General features: G+C 41.7%; 1 protein-coding gene across 2 annotated transcripts; it reads left to right on the plus strand.

The window, feature by feature from the left end:
- Positions 1-1,250: 1,250 nt before the first annotated feature.
- LOC137256141 (solute carrier family 49 member 4-like) lies at positions 1,251-24,418 on the plus strand. Of its 2 annotated transcripts, none has more exons than XM_067793845.1 (14): positions 1,251-1,439; positions 3,737-3,968; positions 4,293-4,500; positions 5,297-5,387; positions 6,191-6,354; positions 6,590-6,641; positions 7,522-7,574; positions 8,034-8,084; positions 18,493-18,622; positions 20,422-20,533; positions 21,043-21,110; positions 21,427-21,545; positions 23,285-23,467; positions 23,939-24,418. In XM_067793845.1, exons 2-14 carry the CDS (start codon positions 3,753-3,755, stop codon positions 24,067-24,069), a joined length of 1,578 nt encoding a protein of 525 aa, XP_067649946.1. In that variant the 5' UTR covers positions 1,251-1,439; positions 3,737-3,752; the 3' UTR covers positions 24,070-24,418. The 2 variants fall into 2 exon arrangements, with proteins under 2 accessions (XP_067649946.1, XP_067649944.1); XM_067793843.1 differs by lacking the exon at positions 1,251-1,439 and adding an exon at positions 2,128-2,469.
- Positions 24,419-24,478: the final 60 nt, after the last annotated feature.

Consider the following 24,478-nt stretch of genomic DNA (forward strand, 5'->3'; position numbering starts at 1 on the left):
GTAGTAGTAGTCACGCACCCCAGTATTTCCGAATACTTGAATCACACAATAATGTAGGGAAAAGAAATTAGACATCTGATATTCGACAAACATTGTTCAAACTCTGTTCATGTATGGAAGGATCAGGATTTCGGAGATGTAAAGAATTTCTTATCAAGTTTAAAAGAGCGCCTCAAAGATACTCCATTGTAAAATTTGCATTATGAGATAAACAATTCAATTCCCTTACCCAATACGCTTCATTCAAGATTTCACTGGAGGAGAATCAGGTACCACGAACATCAGCAACAAACAACTAATAAGACTTTACTTCAAATCTAGAGCATCGTTAAACAAGCTAAGAACCCAGTAAAGATATAACGGAGATCACCCCCATCTGTGAATTGTAATCATCCTTTGTTTGAGACAAGTATATAGTCAAGCTACAGCAGTCTACAACGGCCCAGTATCCATTCGGGCAGTTTTCATGCCTCTATTAGTAATTGTACAGCATCTAACAGTTTTCTGTCTCAATCAAATATACCGTGAAGGTCCCGGGGTAGAATAGGCCTTCAGCAACCCATGCTTGCCATAAAAGGCGACCATGCTTGTCGTAAGAGCCGACTAACGGGATCGGGTGGTCAGGCTTGCTGACTTGGTTGGCACATGTCATCGGTTCCCCATTGCGCAGATCGATGCTCATGTTGTTGATCACTGGATTGTCTGGTCCAGACTCGCTTATTTACAGACCGCCGCCATATAGCTGTAATATTGCTGAGTGCAGCGTAAAACTAAACTCACTCACTCAATCAATCAAATGTTTACAGTACGATCTATGTGAAATTCACTTATTTATGATCAGGTGCCTTTTTTATTGTCTTTGTCAGTAATAATTATTGTATCACAGGCTTCTAAATAAACTTCTGCGGTGTTCTCTTCAAAATACATGTGCGTGACACAATTCAGGTCACAATTATTCCCATAAAGGCACAAAATGATGCTTGACTCAGTAGCGCACAGTAAAGATACAATGGTTGACACAACGTCACAGATAGAGACGGGATGGTGGACACAGTAATGCACATAACACGAGACATAAGCCAGGGGTGACTCTTCGGTTGTTGGCTTAGGAACGCTCCACATTTGCGTCCCTACAAAATAGCTCACAGGCGGCAGCGTTCCATGAAGCACAGGTATTCAGATGTCGGTAACTTGAGACACTGCTGCCAGAGTTTCCCCATGTCTGTGTGATACACCAATACAGCTGCTTCACTCAGCGTTTGTTCGCCGCGAGGCTTCCTTTCACTGCTGCTTACTCCTTCTACAGCGACGACTACATGTGCATCTACCGGGACATATTCCAGTGAAGTGGTCACTAGTTCATGACTACCAGGAGAGAATTCCTGGACTACATTGTCTTGAGCGACTTCTGCTGCTATAACAACTACTATCACGACGACGTGAGTACCACCACACCACTACTACTCAAATATTACCACCAACACCACCAACACCACCAACACCACCAACACCATCACCACCATCACCACCAACACCACCAACACCATCACCACCACCAATACCGCTACATATACTACTACTGTTGCTGCTGCTGCTACTACTACTACTACTACTACTACTACTACTACTACTACTACTACTACTACTACTACTACTACTACTACTACCACTGCTCCTCCTCCTACTGCTACTATTACTGGTGGGGTGGTAATACCGGGACCGTAATACGTACCACTGACGTGATTCCTAAAGTCCCGCTGTGGGGGACTCGGGCTCAGTAATTACCAACAAATTAAGCCCGTGTATGAAACTCTGAGCACTCAGAATTATGAATTACACCAGGATTGTTTCTTCATGAATCCTAATGCTAGATTTCCCCAAATTTCGAACCACTCTTGTTTGCTTGGGTTTAAAGGACCGCTAAACTCATATTTTTGGTACTCTTTTTATCACTGCATATGAAAGACTTCTGGTTAGTCATAAACGAAACACCATCTTTTTTAAAAAAAACATCTTGTGGTTAATTAATACCAAGTTGCTAAAAAGCTGTCTGCTTCTCTCTCGCCCGCAAACGAAACCACAGACACGGTTACGTCACTCTGTCGACAGAGAACCGGACGTGACGTAATAGAAGGAACGCTTTCCAATCAATTGTATACAAAGTGTGTAGTAAGCTCGTCATTTCTCGACGTCACCAAAGACATGCCGAATTGTTGTGATGCCATCAATTGCTCCTTGGGGTCGGGTGATGGTGTCACTATGCACAGATTTCCACCGGACCGAGTAGTTTGTGCTTAAATTGGTTGTTAGTGTGTGCGAAGCGAGCATGTGGAAGCCTGTGGTATATACTAAATCGGATGGTTCGCCCCCTACCACGCTTCCAGGATAGAAAATGGGAGTTCAAGTTTCATCGAGTTTATAAAATCAAGACTGCTTACTACACATTGCTGACCAAAAGGTCGACTTAAGGTAAATGAGCAGTGTTAATGACGGGGTTTCATTTATAACGATGTTAGCAAGTGATTTTGCATTTGTACCCTATTAGAGTACATGTGAAATACTTACGATACGATCTTATACGGAACCCACTTGCTTATCATCACGTGCAGTTTATAAACAGTAAGAAAGTGGTACATATCATTGTTCTGGGTACAGAGGTTGCTGTGGGGATGTTCTGCTGTGATCACATAGGTGTGGTTGTCTGTGGTTGCCTGTTGTCTGCTGTCTGTGTGGTTACTACGGTGGTTGTTTATGTAGGTGTTACACTGGTTGTTTGTGTGGTTAAGATAGTGGTTGTTTGTGTGGTTAAGATAGTGGTTGTTTGTATGGTTGCTGTAGTGAGTGTTTGTTTGATTGAGATAGTGCTTGCTGGTGTGGTTGCTGTAGTGGACGTTTATGTGCTTGCTGTAATGGTTGCTGTATTGGTTGTTTGTGTGGTTGCTATAGTGGATGTTTGTGTGGTTGATATAGTGGCTGTTTGTGTGGTTGCTGCAGTTGATGTTTGTGTGGTTGATATAGTGTATGTTTGTGTGGTTGGTTGATATAGTGGATGTTTGTGTGGTTGGTTGATATAGTGGATGTTTGTGTGGTTGGTTGATATAGTGGCTGTTTGTGTGGTTGGTTGATATAGTGGCTGTTTGTGTGGTTGCTGTAGTGGATGTTTGAGTGGTTGGTATAGTGGATGTTTGTGTGGTTGGTTGATATAGTGGATGTTTGTGTGGTTGATATAGTGGAAGTTTGATGTGGTTGATATAGTGGATGTTTGTGTGGTTGGTTGATATAGTGGATGTTTGAGTGGTTGATATAGTTGATGTTTGTGTGGCTGATATAGTGGACGTTTGTGTGGTTGGTTGATATGGTCCATGTTTGTGTGGTTGATATAGTGGAAGTTTGATGTGGTTGATATAGTGGATGATTGTGTGATTGATATAGTGGATGTTTGTGTGGTTGGTTGATATAGTGTATGTGTGTGTGTTTGATATAGTGGATGTTTGTGTGGTTGGTGTAACGGATGTTTGTGTGGTTGATATAGTGGATGTTTGTGTGGTTGGTTGATATAGTGGATGTTTGTGTAGTTGATATAGTGGATGTTTGTGTGGTTGGTTGATATAGTGGATGTTTGTGTGGTTGATATAGTGGTTATTCATACGGTTGTTTTAGTGGTTGTATGTGTGGTTTCTACGTTGGATGTCTGTGTGGTTGCTATAGTGGTTCTTTTATAAAATACATAATGCAGAGGTTGGCTCGCCACCATGAAGACACAGACCGACCAGATCTCTACGAGTGAGAAAAGCCGTGTGGACGAATTGCCTGCTCGTGGAAGTCTCCATACTGACCAGTTCCAATCCAGTGACATATTAACTGACAGCAAAGTCGAAGTCACTGAGACTATACTCAACGACCACAGCCCTAGCACAGCATGCAGTAACAGTGATCAAGCAACGGCACCGGAAAAGCCTCGCATAAAGGTACGCCCTAGTCATGCCCCGTGCCCACACTCATGTCATCATGTCTGGCACATGTAGTACACCAAACACCCGTAACAACTTTCATAGAGATTCGTCACAACTCGCATAGAGGTTCGTCCTATTCAAGCCCCGTATCCACACTAATGCCAAACAGAGTAACACGTTAAGGGACGCCTTGAGTGAATATAAAGAATGCCACTGAAAGAAGGAAATTGAACTGACAGAAAGGAAGAATATGTGTGGACATAGCTTAACTATGCATACAATATCGACCCTTACGTACTTATTAAGAAGATAATAGCATTGCTTTCACCCTTACGACAGATCTACAAACGTCGGTGGTACATCTTAGCCTTGTTCTCCCTGATGGCGGGTCTGCAAGCTGGAGTGTGGAACCAGTGGGGACCTATAGCGAGGACCACCGAACGCATGTATGGTTGGACGGACTCTGATATTGCATTACTTGCCAACTGGGGACCGATCATGTTTCTGCCTTCATGCCTGGCATGGTCTTGGTTGCTGGACACAAAAGGTATCACTGTTCTTCACATAGTTCCGTGCGGTTATCGTCTAGACATGATTCGCCTACGTGACACGGTATTTTTTCATATGGGTTGTCCTTTGTTTGCATTGGCTTGGCTGTGTCATTATCAGGAAGAACCCGAATGTCAAAGATTCAGACATTTTGCCAAACTCAGATTTCTTATTTGACAAAAACTGAAAAGGCCACATTGATAAGATTTTGGAATATGTCTTTTGCAATGATTTTGAGTTTATTGTGTCGAATAAGACTTTTTCCTTGTCGGATGCTGATAATCACAGCTTAAATCTGATTGTTTTGTTTCTAAAGCAACTTTATTGTATTTGAAGTCTAGTTTTTTCAGTTTGACTGTAACTTTGCCCTAAATTTTAGCTTACAAACTTGTATACATTCACTATAAATAACGAGTTTTAGGCCACATAACAATCAGTAAATACTTTCATTATTCAAAATAAGGTAACTTGTTTTAGAGACCTGTTTTTAATATAGGCAATTATCCTAATTAAAGTACATAGTAATTTAAATGATGCTTCCGATTTTGATGTTGAAATGCTTGCTATATTAATTATGAAGGCTATATTCGGAAAGGGTTTAGAATTTCATTTCAGGCAAAATTAATTGGCAAAACATATAGGATGGTGCTCATCTACGTACGGATGCATACATCGGATATTAACCTACGGGAACAAACGCACTGTTCCGCAAACCAAACCTGCTCCGTGGTGCTAGCGGTGTAGTGCTGTTTTGTACTGGCTCTTGAGAAATGTTCACTGGGATATGATTTCAGGGTTACGCCCGACATGTCTGCTAGCATCTGCCTTGATAGCATTGGGGACAGGCTTCCGTTGTATCACCCAGTCGCAGCCCACCTTCACATGGTAAGGAACACGAGAAGCAGAAGTGCAGGCAAACCGGGGTGTTACTAACACTGGTGGATGGATGGGCGTAGCCACAGGACTGTCAAAGGGGCGGGTCGTTGTAGGAGACACCTTCACTTGTTGTAAGTGTTGTCTGCTGGGAGCGTAAGGTGCGTTGGAGGGGACAGTGCTGTGAGTGATGTCTTTGGAGAGTGTGTTGTAGCGGAGGGTGTTGAAAGAAGCGGGGCGTTGGAATGGACAGTGTTGTATGTGATGTCTGTGGGGAGAGTGTTGTAGCGGAGGGTGTTGTATGGTGCGGGGCGCTGGAGGGGGCAGTTGTACGTGATGTCTATATTGAGAGTGTTGTAGCGGAGGGCGTTGAAAGAGGCGGGGCGTTGAAGGGAACAGTGTTGTATGTGATGTCTGTAGGGAGATTGTTGTAGCGGAGGGTGTTGAAAAAGACGGGCGTTGTGGAGGAGGGTGTGATATGGTGTGGTGTCTATGTGATGTTCAGTAGAGAAGGGCGTTGTATGTAGCTGTCTAAGTGGCGTTATGAGGGAGAAGTTTTGTAAGGATGGCATTTTGTCATGACTGAAAGGGGGTGTCTGTAATGGTAGTATTGTGTCATTGGTTGTAGGGGTGACATTCGGACATTGACTGCAAGGAGGGTGTTGCAAGGATGGTATTGGGTCATTGGGTATAAGGGAGCATATTGTAAAGGTGGTATTGGGACACTGGGTTGTAATGGAGGGTGCATTTAGGATCGACAAGTGCTGTATCGAGACAGTGCATCTCGTTGTCATATTCATGGTGGTTTGTTTCAGGCTCGTTCATGTAGGCCACATTTTGAACGGACTCGCCGGCCCCGTCGGTAAAGGGGGTGTGGCCAAATTGTCAGCAGTTTGGTTTCCACGCCAAGAACGCACGACGTCAACAACTATAGGCTTTGTAGTCATTGGTCTGGGTTTAGGACTGACATTTCTGGTTGGTGAGTTACGATAATTTCTTGATTGTTCTATTCCTAATGTGCGGTTGAGAGATGTGCGGAGAGACATGAACTGGCAACAATACATCGTCGGCAGTTACAACAACGGAGGAACATGGCTATTCATTTCTGCCTCATACCCACACCTGAATGGACTGAAGAAGATAGGGAGGAGGTGCCGACATGATGCATAACGGTATTCACTCACTCATAACTTGTCCAAACGTTTGTGTTGTAGGACCCTTGCTGGTGCCGGAAATTGAGACTCCCCAGAATAATGGGACAGTAAGGTGAGACCATCTGACCATGTGAGTGAGTTTAACGCTGATATGATCAGTATTTCAGTTTCCATCTTTGCACAAACCCTGAATGAATCTAATGACGTATACAGGTATGCAGGTCGAACATCGGTCGTCCGTCCACGCATGTTTGTTAAGTAATACTAAGACAATGTAATACATACGAGGATAACTAATTCTGTGTTACTTGGTCTGAGGTCCCTGTACATGTAGTCTGTGGTCTGTGATCTGCAAAAACGGTAAACTGCCTCTGCAATCACGAGGTCTATGATCTGTATACACGTGATCTGTGGTTTGTATAGATATGGTCTGTGTAGACACGTCTCTGATCTGTACATGGGATGTGTGGTCCGTATACACGTGGTCTCTGATCTGTACATGGGATGTGTGGTCCGTATACACGTGGTCTCTGATCTGTACATGGGATGTGTAGACACGTCTCTGATCTGGACATGGGATGTGTAGACACGTCTCTGATCTGTACATGGGATGTGTGGTCCGTATACACGTGGTTTCTGATCTGTACATGGGATGTGTGGTCCGTATACACGTGGTCTCTCATCTGTATACATGGCGTCTGTGGTACGTGTACACGTGGTCTGTCATCTGTACACATGGGATCTGCGGTCTCTAAACATGTACACGTGATCAGTGGTCTGCATACACCAGGTAAACCTATACGTCCCCATTACGCTCGCACGATGTAACATTTTCTGGGAGTAAGGATTTCTATGTAATCTTTGAAGGTTGTTGACTAATACCGGTGGTGACAAGGCTACAATTTCTGTGGTTATGTGATGACTTCAACTGATCCTATGGCCACACTTTTGTGAGCAGCGTTTACTTGTGAATGTTTCAATGTATATTGCAGCTCCTTGGAGAACGTCACAATTAGCGCCACCGAAGGTTGGAACACCACTGAAGGTAAGCCAGCAGCTGAAGACAGTGTGTGTAATTGCAACTTTAGAAACTATACATCCTTGCACCTTCACATTGCATCCTCTAATCATCAGTGAACAGTCTCTCACCACCAGTCAATGTACATTTTCATATCCTCAGTGTACATAATTGCGCCATTTCACAGTGTATATCCTGTCACCGTCAAGCAGTGTACGTCCTCGCACCGTCAGACAGTGTATATCCTGTCACCATCAGACAGTATACGTTCTCAGATATTATACGTACTCGCACCATCCGACAGTGTACGTCCTCATACTCAGAGAGTGTACGCCCTCGCACAATCAGACAGTGTATAACCCGTGACAATCAGACAGTGTACATCCTCGCACCATTAACCTTTGTCTTCATAATAGGTTTAAACAATCATGTTACAAGTTCCGACTGTGATCAGTATTGACCATGACCTACCTTTCCTTCTTTCAGCTGATGCCGTCATTGAGCAGAGAAGGATCATCTCCTTCTACCTGTATGGCAGTAAGTACTCGTGGTTCTAAAATATCTACACAGCAGTAAGTACTCATGGTTCTAAAATATCTACATAGCAGTAAGTACTCGTGGTTCTAAAATATCTACACAGCAGTAAGTACTCGTGGTTCTAAAATATCTACATAGCAGTAAGTACTCATGGTTCTAAAATATCTACATAGCAGTAAGTACTCATGGTTCTAAACTATGTACACAGCAGTAAGTACTCATGGTTCTAAACTATCTACACAGCAGTAAGTACTCATGGTTCTAAACTATCTACACAGCAGTAAGTACTCATGGTTCTAAACTATCTACACAGCAGTAAGTACTCGTGGTTCTAAACTATCTACATAGCAGTAAGTACTCGTGGTTCTAAACTATCTATATAGCAGAACAGCCTGTGCGTATATGGTAGTATATACAAAAACTGTCTATTAGGGTGACCCCTAGATAAGGAAGTACTTATATGGTAGTGAATACAGGAACTATCTATTACGGTGAGCCCTAGATGGTGAAGTATTTATATGGTAGTAAATACAGAAACTATCTATCATGGCGAGCCCTAGATGGTGAAGTATTTATATGGTAGTAAATACAGAAACTATCTATCATGGCGAGCCCTAGATGGTGACGTACTTATATGGTAGTAAATACAGAAACTATCTATCACGGTGAGCCTTAGATGGAGAAGTACTTATATGGTAGTAAATACAGAAACGTTCTATCACGGTGAGCCCTAGATGGTGAAGTACTTATATGATAGTAAATACAGAAACGTTCTATCATGGCGAGCCCTAGATGGTGAAGTACTTATATGATAGTAAATACAGAAACGTTCTATCATGGCGAGCCCTAGATGGTGAAGTACTTATATGATAGTAAATACAGAAACGTTCTATCATGGCGAGCCTTAGAAGGTGAAGTACTTATATGGTAGTAAATACAGAAACGTTCTATCACGGTGAGCCCTAGATGGTGAAGTACTTATATGATAGTAAATACAGAAACGTTCTATCATGGCGAGCCCTAGATGGTGACGTACTTATATGGTAGTAAATACAGAAACTATCTATCACGGTGAGCCTTAGATGGAGAAGTACTTATATGGTAGTAAATACAGAAACGTTCTATCACGGTGAGCCCTAGATGGTGAAGTACTTATATGATAGTAAATACAGAAACGTTCTATCATGGCGAGCCCTAGATGGTGAAGTACTTATATGGTAGTAAATACAGAAACGTTCTATCATGGCGAGCCCTAGATGGTGAAGTACTTATATGATAGTAAATACAGAAACGTTCTATCATGGCGAGCCCTAGATGGTGAAGTACTTATATGGTAGTAAATACAGAAACGTTCTATCACGGTGAGCCCTAGAAGGTGAAGTACTTATATGGTAGTAAGTACAGAAACGTTCTATCATGGCGAGCCCTAGATGGTGAAGTACTTATATGATAGTAAATACAGAAACGTTCTATCACGGTGAGCCCTAGATGGTGAAGTACTTATATGGTAGTAAGTACAGAAACGTTCTTTCATGGCGAGCCTTAGAAGGTGAAGTACTTATATGGTAGTAAATACAGAAACTATCTATCACGGTGAGCCTTAGATGGAGAAGTACTTATATGGTAGTAAATACAGAAACGTTCTATCACGGTGAGCCCTAGATGGTGAAGTACTTATATGATAGTAAATACAGAAACGTTCTATCATGGCGAGCCCTAGATGGTGAAGTACTTATATGATAGTAAATACAGAAACGTTCTATCACGGTGAGCCCTAGATGGTGAAGCACTTATATGGTAGTAAGTACAGAAACGTTCTTTCATGGCGAGCCTTAGATGGTGACGTACTTATATGGTAGTAAATACAGAAACTATCTATCACGGTGAGCCTTAGATGGAGAAGTACTTATATGGTAGTAAATACAGAAACGTTCTATCACGGTGAGCCCTAGATGGTGAAGTACTTATATGATAGTAAATACAGAAACGTTCTATCATGGCGAGCCCTAGATGGTGACGTACTTATATGGTAGTAAATACAGAAACTATCTATCACGGTGAGCCTTAGATGGAGAAGTACTTATATGGTAGTAAATACAGAAACGTTCTATCACGGTGAGCCCTAGATGGTGAAGTACTTATATGATAGTAAATACAGAAACGTTCTATCACGGTGAGCCCTAGATGGTGAAGTACTTATATGATAGTAAATACAGAAACGTTCTATCATGGCGAGCCCTAGATGGTGAAGTACTTATATGGTAGTAAATACAGAAACGTTCTATCATGGCGAGCCCTAGATGGTGAAGTACTTATATCATAGTAAATACAGAAACGTTCTATCATGGCGAGCCCTAGATGGTGAAGTACTTATATGGTAGTAAATACAGAAACGTTCTATCACGGTGAGCCCTAGAAGGTGAAGTACTTATATGGTAGTAAGTACAGAAACGTTCTATCATGGCGAGCCCTAGATGGTGAAGTACTTATATGATAGTAAATACAGAAACGTTCTATCACGGTGAGCCCTAGATGGTGAAGCACTTATATGGTAGTAAGTACAGAAACGTTCTTTCATGGCGAGCCTTAGAAGGTGAAGTACTTATATGGTAGTAAATACAGAAACGTTCTATCATGGCGAGCCCTAGATGGTGAAGTACTTATATGGTAGTAAATACAGAAACGTTCTATCATGGCGAGCCCTAGATGGTGAAGTACTTATATGGTAGTAAATACAGAAACGTTCTATCACGGTGAGCCTTAGATGGAGAAGTACTTATATGGTAGTAAATACAGAAACGTTCTATCATGGCGAGCCCTAGATGGTGAAGTACTTATATGGTAGTAAATACAGAAACTTTCTATCACGGTGAGCCCTAGATGGTGAAGTACTTATATGGTAGTAAATACAGAAACGTTCTATCATGGCGAGCCTTAGAAGGTGAAGTACTTATATGATAGTAAATACAGAAACGTTCTATCATGGCGAGCCTTAGAAGGTGAAGTACTTATATGGTAGTAAATACAGAAACGTTCTATCATGGCGAGCCTTAGAAGGTGAAGTACTTATATGGTAGTAAATACAGAAACGTTCTATCATGGCGAGCCTTAGAAGGTGAAGTACTTATATGGTAGTAAATACAGAAACGTTCTATCATGGCGAGCCCTAGATGGTGAAGTACTTATATGATAGTAAATACAGAAACGTTCTATCATGGCGAGCCCTAGATGGTGAAGTACTTATATGGTAGTAAATACAGAAACGTTCTATCACGGTGAGCCCTAGAAGGTGAAGTACTTATATGGTAGTAAGTACAGAAACGTTCTATCATGGCGAGCCCTAGATGGTGAAGTACTTATATGGTAGTAAATACAGAAACGTTCTATCACGGTGAGCCTTAGATGGAGAAGTACTTATATGGTAGTAAATACAGAAACGTTCTATCATGGCGAGCCCTAGATGGTGAAGTACTTATATGGTAGTAAATACAGAAACGTTCTATCACGGTGAGCCCTAGATGGTGAAGTACTTATATGGTAGTAAATACAGAAACGTTCTATCATGGCGAGCCCTAGATGGTGAAGTACTTATATGATAGTAAATACAGAAACGTTCTATCATGGCGAGCCCTAGATGGTGAAGTACTTATATGGTAGTAAATACAGAAACGTTCTATCACGGTGAGCCCTAGAAGGTGAAGTACTTATATGGTAGTAAGTACAGAAACGTTCTATCATGGCGAGCCTTAGATGGAGAAGTACTTATATGGTAGTAAATACAGAAACGTTCTATCATGGCGAGCCCTAGATGGTGACGTACTTATATGGTAGTAAATACAGAAACGTTCTATCATGGCGAGCCCTAGATGGTGACGTACTTATATGGTAGTAAATACAGAAACGTTCTATCATGGCGAGCCCTAGATGGTGACGTACTTATATGGTAGTAAGTATAGAAACGTTCTATCATGGCGAGCCTTAGAAGGTGAAGTACTTATATGGTAGTAATTATACCGAAACATGGGTATCATTTTCGCAACTGAAGAGGAAGTCAGGGGTTTCACTATTGAAACCATACATGAATTCGGCAAGGTCCATCACTCCTTGAATCCACAATATTTACATAACAAATGTGTCATCCCGTCCTCCCCAAACTGGAGTCCGTTTATACAGCTTAATGTTCACCGCCCCCGTGGATGTGTACCAAGTAACAACGCTTTTCCGATTCGGTTAATATTCGATATCTCCAGGGTATACCCTGGACGCATCTACGGCTCTGAGCGACTATGTTAAAACCTCCCTTTGCTGGCTACGCGTTCTGACAGTAGTCAGTCAGCTGTAAGTCGCCGTTACAACCGAGCTTGCCAGTGTCCACAAAGATAGCGGTCGCAGCTATGAAGGTTTGGTCACATTTCGACTCTGACAAATTGTTATGTCCAAACTTATATGCAATAAATGCAATATATGCAAGAACTACCTCTTCCAGAATTCCTCTGCATGAATTGTGTTGCCAAATTTAAACGGTTAGATAATTTTAAAAGCGAATGTGAGTTGTGATTGGTACGCTCAACTTTCCAGCCTCGATACCTGTTTGGATAAGCCAGCCAAGGGTGGTAATAACATTATCGTGCCTAGCAGTAGATGAGTCCAGGGTACAGTGGAGAACGTATGGAGATATCGAGGATGGATTCAGTTATGTTTTTGCTGTTTTGTATGGAATACTGTAAGGGACATTCTCGCGATCTCGCATTCTCGCGATCTCGACCTATGGAAACAAGCTTAAAAAGCCAAAAGTGCGAGAATGCGAGATCGCGAGAACGCGAGATTTGGCCAAAATCTCGCGTTCTCGCGATCTCGCATTCTCGTGTTTTTGGTACAGAGCACGTTTCTGTCAAAAGTCGATAACACGAGAATGCGACATTTGTACATGCTGTCAAATCTCGCAATCTCGCAAACTCGACTTGTCAAATAAGGCCACAAAAACACGAAATCGCAAGAACACGAGAATGCGACATTTCCTTTTCTCGCGTTCTCGCGTTCTCGCGATCTCGCGATCTCGCGTTTTAGACGTTGGCGTTGCGCATGCGCATTATCCCGAGGTCAAGGCGCATGCGCTTGTTAGTAGCGTTGTGGTCATGCTTCATTCACGCTTTTTACTGCCCAAGCAGCATTTAACAAATTTATGACAATGCTTGAAAATCCTTTGTAGTCTATGTAAGCCCGCTTCCGTTGTTATAATTTCTTATGTACTTCAAAATCCTGAACATGTTCGATATAATTTAATAAACGAAATAGTGAACATGGATGTCTAATATAAGCGGAAACACTAAAGTGTGCAGAAGCTGGAAAAAGGTTAACGTCAATGAGTGATAAACTATTGGTTAAAGCCGCATCAATTCGCGACTATTCGCAGCTACACTGTCAGCTATAGAAATAATTACTGGCCTGCGAGTTTCTACATGATGTAATTTCGTGTAAAAAAGCTAGCATTAGTCTGTCTCACAGTCCCTAAACACAATACTGTCTCTACTGCCTAGCCCTCTGTACAATGCTTAAGCCCTAAGTGAAGCAAGTATAGATTTCATCAGGTCAAGTTCAGGTCTGGTCTCCCTTGAACTCCTTTTCATTTTATACCAATCTATTTGTCACAATCAAAATTATACATTCACAGACAAAGCCTTAGTCTAGGCTAGTAGTGTGTAGCATGCTGCTAAAATGTGCTTGTCTGGTGTTTATTCGACACCATATTAACTACTTTCGGCCCAAAATACTAATTTGTCTTCCGCTCCCACCTGACTACAAAACATCCTGACTTAGGCAGTTCTTTGTCTCCTGACTCCAAGAAATAGAAATACATTTGTGTCGCTAATATTTGTGTTCCTGTAGTGGCCATGACACGGTAAGTCCAATGCTTTATTAACGCAGACTACGGGTTATGAGTGACTTAACTGTTCCATATCGGGGTGGAAGAAGGCTATCTGTTATAACACAAATATACACAATACGCATAACATAGCATCACATCTAAGGAACTTGTCGTCTTAATCATCATCATCATCGTAAATGCATAATCATAATGCATAAAGGTGCACGTACAGTGATTAAGCGCCGCAATATAGCACAGATGACTTACGTTATCACAGGTTTACAGTGATATACAAAACGAGAGTTAGCATAAATATTTATAATAATACATAGTATAATAATGAAATGGACTACAGATACTGTGTACAGAACCTGGGGGTAAAACGAAAGATATTGTACAAAGAAACCTTTAACGTGTGAGTGACACGAGAGTGGGTCTGCATATCCAGCAACATCACAGTCAACGCATGCATTAAACGCATATATGTACAACACAATGGTCAAATGTAATCTGTGTCAAGTACTTAAAATATACATGATAGGTGAGATATATCAATCTTTGAAGATACAGACACTAGATAGCAAACAAGAACTACCAGCCAGCATATTGACTAAACAGAAAACAACTTAACCATAAATGATTCAAAATGATTCAAACAAGTTAAATGGTATACTGTATATTGACTTGTGTTTTGTTTACCAAGAGCATATTTGTACCTACTCTGTGTATTGATTAATATTAGGGTTAAATTGACTATGTGTGTCACAATTAAAATGCCTAGCAACTAACCTTTGACTCTGACCTAACTGTGACACAGAATTGTAAATGAAACTAAAAGAAAAGAGGCAGCTGACAACTATTTGCAGCTGAAATACATAAAGCATGCGTGCTCTACGAGACCACTATATTCTGATATAAGACAATATATGCCTATTATTTATTTATTTATTTATTTATTTGTGCACACAATATTCAACCACTTAATTCATCCCTATTACATGATACTTTCTTTGCTGGGTGAAATACTCCACAAACGTAGCGCTGTCGAAGATGCACGATGTATGTGAATCGAATCGTACGATAGTAATTTATACTGGTACCTAAAACAGCTCGCCTACAAAAAAAGTAAAACATACAACGTGGTTAAATATTCCTCCCGTCTTCCATGTTTTTTCGAAATTAATCAACCTCTCTGAGCTACCCGTGATCTCGGTTCAAGATGACTGTATACTAGGCAACTGGTAGAAAAGCGCGAGATTGCGAGATTTGTCAAGTGTCGCAATCCCGTATTCTCGCGTTCTCGTGTTTTGAAAATAGTTATCTAGAACTTTATATGCAATTGATACAAAAGCACGAGAACGCGAGATTGCAAGATCGCGACACTTGACAAATCTCGCGATCTTGCGTTCTCGTGTTTTTTGAAATCACAGTCTAGTACTATATTGGCACTTGGAACAAAAACACGAGAACGCGAGATCGCGAGATTTGTCAAGTGTCGCAATCTCGTGTTCTCGCGTTCTCGTGTTTTTGAAAATGGCTATCTAGAACTGTATATGCAATTGGTACAAAAGCACGAGAACGCGACATTGCGAGATCGCGAGATTTGTCAAGTGTCGCAATCTTGCGTTCTCGTGTTTTTTGAAATCACAGTCTAGTACTATATTGGCACTTGGAACAAAAACACGAGAACGCGAGATCGCGAGATTTGTCAAGTGTCGCAATCTCGCGTTCTCGCAATGTCGCGTTCTCGTGTTTTTGAAAATCGCTACAATGCCATGGAAAAATATCTACTGCGCCAGTTGATGGTTAAAGTATGGAATACTGTAAGGGACATTCTCGCGATCTCACCTTTGGAAACAAGCTTAAAATGTCAAAAGTGCGAGATTGCGACACTTGACAAATATCGCGATCTCGTATTCTCGCGTTCTCGTGCTTTTGTACCAATTGCATATAAAGTTCTAGATAGTCATTTTCAAAAACACGAGAACGCGAGATTCCACACATGACAAATCTCGCGATCTCGCAATCTCGCGCTTTCCTACCAGTTGCCTAGTATACAGTCATCTTGAACCGAGATCACGGGTAGCTCAGAGAGGTTGATTAATTTCGAAAAAACATGGAAGACGGGAGGAATATTAAACCACGTTGTATTTTTTACTTTTTTTTGTAGGCGAGCTGTTTTAGGTACCAGTATAAATTACTGTCGTACGATTCGATTCACATTCATCGTGCATCTTCGATAGCGCTACGTTTGTGGAGTATTTCACCCAGCAAAGAAAGTATCATGTAATAGGGATGAATTAAGTGGTTGAATATTGTGTGCACAAATAAATAAATAATAGGCATATATTGTCTTATATCAGAATATAGTGGTCTCGTAGAGCACGCATGCTTTATGTATTTCAGCTGCAAGTAGTTGTCAGCTGCCTCTTTTCTTTTAGTTTCATTTACAATTCTGTGTCACAGTTAGGTCAGAGTCAAAGGTTAGTTGCTAGGCATTTTAATTGTGACACACATAGTCAATTTAACCCTAATATTAATCAATGCACAAAGTAGGTACAAATATGCTCTTGGTAAACAAAACACAAGTCAATATACAGTATACCATTTAACGTGTATGAATCATTTTGAATCATTTATGTTTAAGTTGTTTTGTGTTTAGTCAATATGGCGGCTAGTAGTTCTTGTTTGCTATCTAGTGTCTGTATCTTCAAAGATTGATATATCTCACCTATCATGTATATTTTAAGTACTTGACACAGGTTACATCTGATCAGTGTGTTGTACATATATGCGTTTCAGTAATGCATGCGTTGACTGTGATGTTGCTGGATATGCAGACCCACTCTCGTGTCACTCACACGTTAAAGGTTTCTTTGCACAATATATTTCGTGTTACCCCCAGGTTCTGTACACAGTATCTTTAGCCATTTCATTATTATACTATGCATTATTATAAATATTTATGCTAACTCTCGTTTTGTATATCACTGTAAACATGTGATAACGTAAGTCATCTGTGCTATATTGCGGCGCTTAATCACTGTACGTGCACCTTTATGCATTATGATTATGCATTTACGATGATGATGATGATTAAGACGACAAGTTCCTTAGATGTGATGCTATGTTATGCGTATTGTGTATATTTGTGTTATAACAGATAGCCTTCTTCCACCCCGATATGGAACAGTTAAGTCACTCATAACCCGTAGTCTGCGTTAATAAAGCATTGGACTTACCGTGTCATGGCCACTACAGGAACACAAATATTAGCGACACAAATGTATTTCTATTTCTTGGAGTCAGGAGACAAAGAACTGCCTAAGTCAGGATGTTTTGTAGTCAGGTGGGAGCGGAAGACAAATTAGTATTTTGGGCCGAAAGTAGTTAATATGGTGTCGAATAAACACCAGACAAGCACATTTTAGCAGCATGCTACACACTACTAGCCTAGACTAAGGCTTTGTCTGTGAATGTATAATTTTGATTGTGACAAATAGATTGGTATAAAATGAAAAGGAGTTCAAGGGAGACCAGACCTGAACTTGACCTGATGAAATCTATACTTGCTTCACTTAGGGCTTAAGCATTGTACAGAGGGCTAGGCAGTAGAGACAGTATTGTGTTTAGGGACTGTGAGACAGACTAATGCTAGCTTTTTTACACGAAATTACATCATGTAGAAACTCGCAGGCCAGTAATTATTTCTATAGCTGACAGTGTAGCTGCGAATAGTCGCGAATTGATGCGGCTTTAACCAATAGTTTATCACTCACTGACGTTAACCTTTTTCCAGCTTCTGCACACTTTAGTGTTTCCGCTTATATTAGACATCCATGTTCACTATTTCGTTTATTAAATTATATCGAACATGTTCAGGATTTTGAAGTACATAAGAAATTATAACAACGGAAGCGGGCTTACATAGACTACAAAGGATTTTCAAGCATTGTCATAAATTTGTTAAATGCTGCTTGGGCAGTAAAAAGCGTGAATGAAGCATGACCACAACGCTACTAACAAGCGCATGCGCCTTGACCTCGGGATAATGCGCATGTGCAACGCCAACGTCTAAAACGCGAGATCGCGAGAACGCGAGAACGCGAGAAAAGGAAATGTCGCATTCTCGTGTTCTTGCGATTTCGTGTTTTTGTGGCCTTATTTGACAAGTCGAGTTTGCGAGATTGCGAGATTTGACAGCATGTACAAATGTCGCATTCTCGTGTTATCGACTTTTGACAGAAACGTGCTCTGTACCAAAAACACGAGAATGCGAGATCGCGAGAACGCGAGATTTTGGCCAAATCTCGCGTTCTCGCGATCTCGCATTCTCGCACTTTTGGCTTTTTAAGCTTGTTTCCAAAGGTCGAGATCGCGAGAATGCGAGATCGCGAGAATGTCCCTTACAGTATTCCATAGTTTTGCTTTGAAAATATGGCTTTTGACAAACAAAGCTGACACATCATGATCAAGTGAAGCATCGTTATGTCACTGGTTCCTTCACTCGCGTCTGGCGTGACAATAGTTTCTACTCCTCAGCGTTTGGCGTATGCGCTCTCCTCTTCATCATGATGTGTGTGTACTTCCCCAACTCGCCTCCTCATCCCCCTTCTGTGTCCGCCTCCAGAGCCAGGATGGACTATGTTTCTGGACTCAAACACCTGGGCAGGTATGACTCCTGTTATCGGTAATCTTTATACCGAGGTGCAAACGATATCATCGTTACACTGATGTCCCACAATATCATCGTTACACTGATGTCCCACAATATCATTGGTACACTGATGTCCCACAATATCATCGTTACACTGATGTCCCACAATATCATCGTTACACTGATGTCCCACAATATCATCGTTACACTGATGTCCCACAATACCATCGTTACACTGATGTTCCACAATATCATCGTTACACTGATGTCCCACAATATCATCGTTACACTGATGTCCCACAATATCATCGGTACACTGATGTTCCACAATATCATCGTTACACTGATGTCCCAACAACACCATCGTTACACTGATGTTCCACAATATCATCGTTACACTGATGTCCCACGATATCATTGTTACACTGATGTCCCACAATATCATCGTTACACTGATGTTCCACGATATCATCGTTACACTGATGTTCCACAATATCATCGTTACACTGATGTCCCACAATATCATCGTTACACTGATGTCCCACAATACCATCGTTACACTGATGTTCCACAATATCATCGTTACACTGATGCCCCACAATATTGTCGTTACACTGATGTCCCACAATATAATAGTTACACTGATGTCCCACAATATCATCGTTACACTGATGTCCCAACAATACCATCGTTACACTGATGTTCCACAATATCATCGTTACACTGATGTCCCACGATATCATTGTTACACTGATGTTCCACAATATAATAGTTACACTGATGTTCCACAATATAATAGTTACACTGATGTCCCACAATATCATCGTTGCACTGATGTCCCAACAATACCATCGTTACACTGATGTCCCACAATATCATCGTTACACTGATGTCCCACAATATCATCGTTACACTGATGTTCCACAATATCATCGTTACACTGATGTCCCACAATATCATCGTTACACTGATGTCCCACAATATCATCGTTACACTGATGTCCCAACAATACCATCGTTACACTGATGTTCCACAATATCATCGTTACACTGATGTCCCACAATATCATCGGTACACTGATGTCCCAACAATACCATCGTTACACTGATGTCCCACAATATCATCGTTGCACTGATGTCCCAACAATACCATCGTTACACTGATGTCCCACAATATCATCGTTACACTGATGCCCCACAATATCATCGTTACACTGATGTTCCACAATATCATCGTTACACTGATGTCCCACAATATCATCGTTACACTGATGTCCCACAATATAATAGTTACACTGATGTCCCACAATATCATAGTTACACTGATGTCCCACAATATCATAGTTACACTGATGTTCCACAATATAATAGTTACACTGATGTCCCACAATATCATCGTTACACTGATGTCCCACAATATCATCGTTACACTGATGTCCCTCAATACCATCGTTACACTGATGTCCCACAATATCATCGTTACACTGATGTCCCATAATATCATCGTTACACTGATGTCCCAACAATACCATCGTTACACAGATAAAGCTAACTCGGAATGCTCAATTAACGGGTACAGTCCTTACCAGGTAATACCACTGTTTATTCCAGCTATACCTTCATTCTGTCTACATGACACTATTAAAAGTTATTAATCTAACCTTCGAGGGCCATCCGGCCACGCACAGTGATGAGCGATAGACAGATGTGGGACTACCCCATGAGACTCAATGTTCGCATTGCTGCCAGCCCTTCAATGTCCACGGACACATTCTTTCCACAACTGTCAGATCACATATACTAATATACTTGCAGGAAAAGGCGCTTCTGGCAGACAGCAGGGGCTTATGGGCTGTCGACAGGGACGCGTGATGTTTGGGGTTTTGCCATGCTAGATGTTAACCTTAAGGCGCATGGCATATCTCAGGTAAATGATGACCACTATTTTGGGATCACATGTCAAACGATGACTACATTATACACTGCACGAAGCAACCCATTCACCACGCCTACACTCACTGGGCGATCCATATGACCTTGAAGTAATGACGTACCTTCTCCTACCGTATGCACCTGTGGATGACCAGATTTCATTTCGTATGGACCTGTGGGTGACCAGGTATAAGATCCTATGGTCCTGTGGATGACCAGATTTGATAACGTGCAGATATAAGCACAAGAATGCTTGTACTCCAGGCCGATGTTGGTTGGTTGGGGGAGGTGTTGTATCTGTGTAACAAGAGTGCTTGTACAACTGGCTGATGGTGGTTGGCTGGGGAGGCGTTGTATTCGTGTAACAAGAGTGCCAGTATTCCATTCTTATGTTGACTGCTCTGGCAAGTGTTGTATCTGTAATAAGAGTGCTTGTACTCCAGGCTGATGCTGGTTGGCAGGGACACGTGTTGTATTTGTGTAAAAAGAGTGCTTGTACTCCAGGCTGATGCTGGTTGGCTGGGCTTCTATGGATTCCTGGCAGCTGCTGCTACTGGCATCATTGTCGGAAGGTGCGTAGTTGACAGGATAAGATGGACGATGAATGCAAGGCTTATACATGAAAGAAAAGAAATAATGTAAACGGTACTGTCATCAATGCCCATTACTTATGTTAGTGAACATGTTCTTGTAACCGTCCTACATAGAGGTTTAGAGAGGTGTTGTAACCACTGAATTTAGATACTTGCTGGCCATGGCATCTTTTCGCTTGGTCTGTCGAAAGTGACACATTTGAGAGATTAACCATGATATTTTGTGTAAGAGGTTAGAGAATGTTTAATGAGATACTGTTGAGTGATGTTTTCACCATGACATCTTGTTCAACAGGTTTGCAGACCGGTTTCAACGCCGACTGCGCCTCATCTTGGTACTGCTTGATGTTCTGGCATTGCTGAGCTTTCTCTGGATGATTCTGCTGATCCTTAACATCATTCCCAGGACAAAAGGCAGGCAATATTTTCACCATCACCGACGTTCCACAAAAATATTGATGTATAGAATATTCTTATTATACTAACATCTTCACAAAATGCATGTGTGCACTAAAAAGCGTACAGGATTTTCCCCAGGAAATGCTTAGATGTCGACCCCACCGAGTTCCTTTACAAGAATGTGAAGACCCACTAGCACTGCAGGTTTCTCATGACCAGCAGGGCAAGAGGACTGTGTTGCTGTTGGTGACCTGTCTAAGACATCAGGCTAGTGATCCAGCGAGCTTACGGTGCCGGGATCGAGACCACCGGTGACCGGGTGCAAGAACCTTGGAGTCAGCTTTGTGTGCAGAACCCCGTGCACGTGAAAGAACCCATGAGTGCACATGAATACATGCAAACACATAATAGCGAGTGTAGGTACGTCCAGTAAACCTGGGCAAAGTAATGTGACTATATATATGTATCCCACTCCACCCAACTGTAAATGGGTACCTGGTTCGGATGGAGAGCCTAAATGGATGCAAGAGTCATATGATCCCCATGGAGTTTAGATTTAGAAAATCAGATATGCAGTTGAGATTGACATCCTATGATGGAGCTGGAGCTGAGTTGGATAATGACGCCATACAAATATTGCATTAACCCTGGTACTCTCCAAAGCCACGTCAAGAGATCGGGAGTTACCAAACCTAAGGCACCAAGAGCAGTGAAGAAATACAAAACTTGGTTTGATGCAAGCTGACATTTGCAAGCGAGGTCCCCCATCTGTCATGTTTTTAACAAATCTTGCTATTGTCAATTATCTCGAGAGGGACAAATTTCAATACAAAGAGAACATCATGGTCCGGTCTTTTGGCTTGGATACTGGGTCATTCCAATCTATTCCGTGGTTCATATTTTCCATTACACCCCTTAAAACCTTAGTCTGTGCCAAACTGATATGACTCCTTGAATGGCTGACATACATCTATTGTCGGATGTTATACTTCTCGTGATGATGTCAAGTAATTTCTTGTTCCGTCTCCAAGACCATGGGAGGCCTGACACAGCAGCAATGTTTGTGACATTGACTATTTTGTAGGTCTCCAGATTGTCAGGAGTCATTTGTATAGTCGAAAAATGCATAGACCTAACCTTCCACGAGATTGTCAGTAGACCCAGCAAACACACGATCTGTTGGACAATAATCTGTACTATGCGTTCAGGCATGTGGTGGGACAGAACTTCGAGTCAGTGAAAGAAGTATTCTTTTTGAAAGGTTTTGTTCGACCTTTACAGGGGAACCTCCCCGTATCCATTAGACAACTGAAATATCGGAGTAATGGTGTTTTGTTTGGGTACGAAGGGACAGCTTCCACTGCCGGTTTCGAATGTCATGAGGCCATGACGCCTAAAAAGGCCATGACGCCTAGTCAGACTTAGACGTATTGATTACAGATTTTCCAGGCAGTAAGACATAATGAAACACACCAATGCTGACTTTATTTTGTCATGTGCATTATCATTTTACTTCTCTACTCATGGTTCCTCGAGAATGCAGTTGCCGGGTATAGACCGCAACTGAACCCCAACCGTTTAATTGGAGTCCACGGTGAGACTTGTCTCATCAGTACCGCTGGTTACATTCACTTTACTTTCTTGTCCCACCTTCATTTTCCGTTAGTCCAAATCTTTGACGTACTGCTGTTATAACAGATTCTGATTGCGTACTGAATGAACGTAGCATGTGAAAAGACCTATGTGTGTTCCAGAGGAGCTGTATGCAGCTAACATTGTGAAGAGTGTTGTAAATGGAGCGGACAGTCCTCTGTTCTTCGAGCTAGTGTGTGAGGTCTCCTACCCTGTGGCCGAGGGCATCACCAACCTAAGTCTTACTGCTTTCAACAATGTCGCTTCACTTATATTTCTTGGTCTTCTCTCCATCAGAAATATCGGTGTGTATTGACAAGTCGTGTGAATATTTACCTTTTGCCTTACATTAAGCTGTCACATTGACATGTACTGTACACTGAAACCATCTGAGTTCCTATGTCCGTACACTCTATGGCAATAATCATTTACTTCAAATTCATGATGTGCATTCTCCCGTGTGACGTACCATTAACATATACACCGGATTGCTCACCCATTCTGTAGTGGCGTTAAGTCAAACTAACTCACTCATTGTGTTGTGGCGTTAAGTCAAACAAACGCACTCACTGTGTCGTGACGTTAAGTCAAGCTAACTCACTCATTCAGGCTATAGTGGCGTTAAGTCAAACTAATTCACTCATTGTGTCGTTGCGTTAGGTCAAAGTCAAACTAACCCACTTATTGTGTTGTGGCTTTAAGTCCAGCTAACTCACTCACTCAGTCATGCTATTGTGACGTTAAGTCAAGCTAACCCAGTCACTGACTCTGTTTAGGCACCGTGTGGATGAACTGGTTCCTAATTGCTGCGTTCTCCGTCTCCATCCTGCTTCTGGTGCTGTTGGGGGAGGGTAAGAAACGGTCTGATGTTGACGTTGAGGAAATTAAAAGTGATGAGGAGAACTGAACACGTGCTTCGTTTCTTTAAGTATCACCTCGGAACGGGTTCATTTCTATTTGATGCTGATGCTGACGATGATCGGGAAATTTTTAGGCACTTTCTAACATAACGAACATTGACTGTGAACATCAACAATTTCTACCTGTCTAGTTTGTTCAGGATAGTTAGAGGCAGAACACAGTGTATCTGCCTGATTCTTCCAGGGTGATGTATTTTGTAATGTCAAAATGGCCATATATGTAGGACGCATCCCTGAGATGCCCATGTTTCACATACATGAAGGCCCATATCCCTTCGATCTCCATGCTGATATTTGTATTGCGTACAGCAAGAGAATAAACCGTTATGAACCAGATGGCGGACTTATGTTGTACATTGAAGTCATAGTCCCTAGAGCATCAACATCTCACGCAGA

Source organism: Haliotis asinina, chromosome 11 (genome assembly GCF_037392515.1).
Source record: "Haliotis asinina isolate JCU_RB_2024 chromosome 11, JCU_Hal_asi_v2, whole genome shotgun sequence".
Lineage (NCBI taxonomy): Eukaryota > Metazoa > Mollusca > Gastropoda > Lepetellida > Haliotidae > Haliotis > Haliotis asinina.

What these genes read in the sequence shown, in the direction of transcription:
- LOC137256141 (XM_067793845.1), top strand. Translation starts at nt 3,753, where the DNA reads ATGAAGACACAGACCGACCAGATCTCTACGAGTGAGAAAAGCCGTGTG. An exon ending in AGGTTGGAACACCACTGAAG is followed by an intron (nt 7,575 to 8,033) that starts GTAAGCCAGCAG and finishes TCCTTCTTTCAG; the next exon opens with CTGATGCCGTCATTGAGCAG. An exon ending in GGACTCAAACACCTGGGCAG is followed by an intron (nt 18,623 to 20,421) that starts GTATGACTCCTG and finishes ATATACTTGCAG; the next exon opens with GAAAAGGCGCTTCTGGCAGA.